Genomic DNA, 4,292 nt, shown 5'->3' on the forward strand with positions numbered 1-4,292 from the left:
TCCACGTCCAGTTCTAACTGTTGCTTCCTGACTTGCATATAGGTTTCTCAAGAGGCAGGGCAAGTGGTCTGGTATTCCCATCTCTTTCAGAATTTTCTACAGTTTATTGTGATCCACACAGTCAAAGTCTTCGGCATAGTCAATAAAGCAGAAATAGATGTTTTTCTGGAACTCTCTTCCTTTTTCCATGATCCAGTGGATGTTGGCAATTAATTTGATCTCTGGTTCTTCCGCCTTTTCTAAAACCAGCTTGAACATCTGGGAGCTCACAGTTTACATATTGCTGAAGCCTGGCTTGGAGAATTTTGAGCATTATTTTACTAGCATGGGAGATGAATGCAATTGTGCGGTAGTTTGAGAATTCTTTGGCATTGCCTTTTTTGGGGATTGGAATGAAAACTGACCTTTTCCAGTCCTGTGGCCACTGCTGAGTTTTCCAAATTTGCTGGCATATTGAGTGCAGCACTTTCACAGCAACATCTTCCAGGATTTGAAATAGCTCAACTGGAATTCCATCATCTCCACTAGCTTTGTAGTAATGCTTCCTAAGGCTCACTTGACTTTGCATTCCAGGACATCTGGCTCTAGGTGACTGATCACACCATCGTGGTTATCTGAGTCATGAAGATCTTTTTTTGTATAGTCTTCTGTGTATTCTTGCCACCTGTTCTTAATATCTTCTGCTTCTGTTAGGTCCATACCATTTCTGTCCTTTATCGAGCCCATCTTTGCATGAAAATATCATTATCAATAGTGAAATGTTAACCGCCATTCTTCTGAGATCAGAAATAAAAACAAGGCTAAAAGAAAGTTATTAGCCCAGACAGCATGACAATGTATAGAGAAATTGCAATTAATCTAGAGGGAAATTTTAAACACTGATTTTAAATTTGGCACGATTGCTTCATATAAAGTTATTAAAATGATAAAATCAGTTATATTTTCTATCCAGATAGCAGAATGGAAAAGGCATTTTAAAACATTTAAAACAACAATAAGCACCTAAGGGGGAAAAAAGGATTCATTTGGAAATGTAAACAGTTAACTTTCATCAAACCAAATAAAAGAAAGAGAAAATTTGGAAGTCTTGCACTGCTAGCTGTCAAAATCTGTTATAAAGCTTACAGACTAAACTTGAAAAAAACACACAATTCATCAAGCCTGCACACAGATGATTACTTATACTTCTTTTGTCTTGCTTTCATAGAGGATGGCACACAAACTGTCTAAAATGGGAACTTCAGTACCACTGAGGTCAGTATAAGAGAAACCAATGTTACCTTGGGGATGAGGTAGTTTCTGAATTTCACGTCACAATTCACAGCATGAGGTACACTCGTAGGAGCCAGGTCAATGTATCTCTGGATCTCATGCAGCACAGCATCCATGTAGGGCATGTGGGTCCTGTCCTGCATGCAGGGGCTCCGGTGTCTGCCAATCACACGGTCAATCTCTTCCTGGATCTTAGCTGATAAGAGATAAGTAAGACTGAAGAAGAAAAAAATGCACACCACATTTGCAGAGCAATTCAGAGATATATGATGCTTCATGAGGTATCCCAACAGCATTATACACTTAAGTTATATGCTCAGAAATGGACCTCGACATGGAGAGAGAATTGCCATAACACAAATACATGTAAGTCTCTGACAAGCTAGACTTAAGATACAGCTAAACAGACTTGTATGTTAGCATACACAGTAATACAAGCAGAAATGATAAAATGTTTGAAAATAAAAACACAACACAAGGTCAAGAAACTAAAGTCGTTGGAGGGAGAAAAACAGGAATCTATTAATTTTATATCAAAATAATATGTGGATTGAAAAGGTAAGTTATATGTGTTTTAGTGTATTTGTGTATTGTATGTGTGCAATATGCAGTGCTACTCTCTTCCTCCAATTGCCAAATGCTGTCACTCTCAACATTCTAGTGGTTTCTTCTGAAATTTTTGCCCTGTTTCTAATCAATGACTCTGTTTCTATTTTTTACGTAGATTTTTAAACAATATCTGATTTCCTGGTATGAGAGTTGAGAATTTACATCTCTATCCCCACCTCATACAAAATACACACACAAATCCCCTTACTCCACTTTCAATATATTTACACCATAATTTTTAGCTCTCAAAACATTCATTTTAACATCATTCTGACTAAATAAACATGCTCACTCTTAAGAAAACTATGATTATGCTTCCTTTTGGTACTTTCTTGGAGCTTACTATGTTTCTTTAGTTCAATTCATAAAACTCCGTACCCTGATTTAGGAGTCTTTCCAAATACTGAGGTAGATGTTTCAAACTCCTAATAATTTCCCTATTATTCAGAAGTCACAAACAACCCATCACCTTTTGTCTTTTGTTCTTGGCATCTCCTTTCATTCTTGCTTTATCCACCTGATCCATTTAGAAGTGGACATTTGCCAAGCCTGCTATCTAGCAACAGCCCTGACACTTTTTCTGCTTCATGAGTTCTCAAGATTCCCAAAGCCCATGACTTCCTCTGACATGACTTCAGGCATTTGAATATGAAAGTTTGATAGTTGACTTGAATTCTGATGCCTTACTGAACTCTAATCCTTTATCTATGACATGCTACATCTCTCTGAAAGTTTTTGTGATTTTCTCTTTTATTCTGGTGTTCTGAAATTTCATGACCTGGGTCACGGGGTGGAAATTTTTATTTCATTCACTCTGCTAGACATGTTGAGAGAATTTTCTATCTACATGGTAAAGTTTGGAGTCCTTTTCTCCAGAGTCCTCACTCTCTGGAGTTTTTCTCTGGCATGCTCAAATTCAGAAAGCAGGATGGAGAAAGGAGCTAAGAGTCCCTGAATTCAAGAAGAGAATTTTTCCCTAAACTTTGCTCGAAGTTGTGACCTCACTCTTTGCCCCTGTCTCTGCCCAGTGTCCTGAGTGTAAAGCCTCTTAGTTTCAGTTTCTCTAGGCAATAAGCTTCTCCCATCCTATTGGGGAAAGAATGACCTGATAAAAGGAGCTGTCAAAGGGTCATGCTATTTCAAATCTTGAAAGATGATGCTATGAAAGTGCTGCACTCAATATGTCAGAAATTTTGGAAAACTCAGCAGTGGTCACAGGGATAGAAAGGGCCAGTTTTCATTCCAATCCCAAAGAAAGGTAAGGCCAAAGAATGCTCAAACTATTGCACAATTGCACTCATTTCATACGCTAGTAAAGTAATATTCAAAATTCTCCAAGCCAGGCTTCAGCAATACGTGAACCATGAAATTCCAGATGTTCAAGCTGGTTTTAGAAAAGGCAAAGGAACCAGAGATCAAATTGCCAACATCCTCTGGATCATTGAAAAAGCAAGAGAGTTCCAGAAAAACATCTATTTCTGCTTTATTGACTATGCCAAAGACTTTGACTGTGTGGATCACAAGAAACTGTGGAAAATTCTGAAAGAGATGGGAATACCAGATCACCTGACCTGCCTCTTGAGATACCTGTATGTAGGTCAGGAAGCAACAGTTAGAACTGGACATGGAACAACAGACTGGTTCCAAATAGGAAAAGGAGTACGTCAAGGCTGTATATTGTCACCCTGCTTATTTAACTTCTATGTAGAGTACATCATGAGAAACGCTGGGCTGGAAGAAGCACAAGCTGGAATCAAGATTGCTGAGAGAAATATCAATAACCTCAGATACGCAGATGACACCACCCTTATGGCAGAAAGTGAAGAGGAACTAAAGAGCCTCTTGATGAAAGTGAAAGAGGAGAGTGAAAAAGTTGGCTTAAAGCTCAACATTCAGAAAATGAAGATCATGGCATCTGGTCCCATCACTTCCTGGAAAATAGATGGGGAAACAGTGGAAACAGTGGCTGACTTTATTTTTCTGGTCTCCAAAGTCACTGCAGATGGTGACTGCAGCCGTGAAATTAAAAGATGCTTGCTCCTTGGAAGGAACGTTATGACCAACCTAGACAGCATATTAAAAAGCAGAGACATTACTTTGTCAACAAACATCTGTCTAGTCAAGGCAATGGTTTTTCCAGTGGTCATGTTATGGATGTGAGAGTTGGACTGTGAAGAAAGCTGAGTGCCAAAGAATTGATGCTTTTGAACTGTGGTGTTGGAGAAGAGTGTTGAGAGTCCCTTGGACTGCAAGGAGATCCAACCAGTCCATCCTAAAGGAGATCAGTCCTGGGTGTTCATTGGAAGGACTGATGCTGAAGCTGACACTCCAATACTTTGGTCACTTGATGTGAAGAGCTGACTCATTTGAAAAGACCGTGATGCTGGGAAAGATTGAGGGCAGGAGGAGAA

The 4,292-nt window shown here is 39.1% G+C and overlaps 1 protein-coding gene across 2 annotated transcripts in view; it reads right to left on the reverse strand.

Annotated features, from left to right (window-relative positions):
* Window positions 1-4,292, reverse strand: part of LOC104990182 (cytochrome P450 2C19-like) — a 93,790-nt gene that overhangs the window by 65,386 nt on the left and 24,112 nt on the right. For both annotated transcript variants that reach the window (XM_010842159.1, XM_010842160.1), the window contains exon 7: window positions 1,281-1,468. In XM_010842159.1, coding sequence (XP_010840461.1) covers window positions 1,281-1,468 — 188 coding nt within the window. The remainder of the gene's footprint in view (window positions 1-1,280; window positions 1,469-4,292) is intronic.

Source organism: Bison bison, unplaced genomic scaffold, assembly GCF_000754665.1.
Source record: "Bison bison bison isolate TAMUID 2011002044 unplaced genomic scaffold, Bison_UMD1.0 scf7180017864172, whole genome shotgun sequence".
Classification (NCBI taxonomy): domain Eukaryota; kingdom Metazoa; phylum Chordata; class Mammalia; order Artiodactyla; family Bovidae; genus Bison; species Bison bison.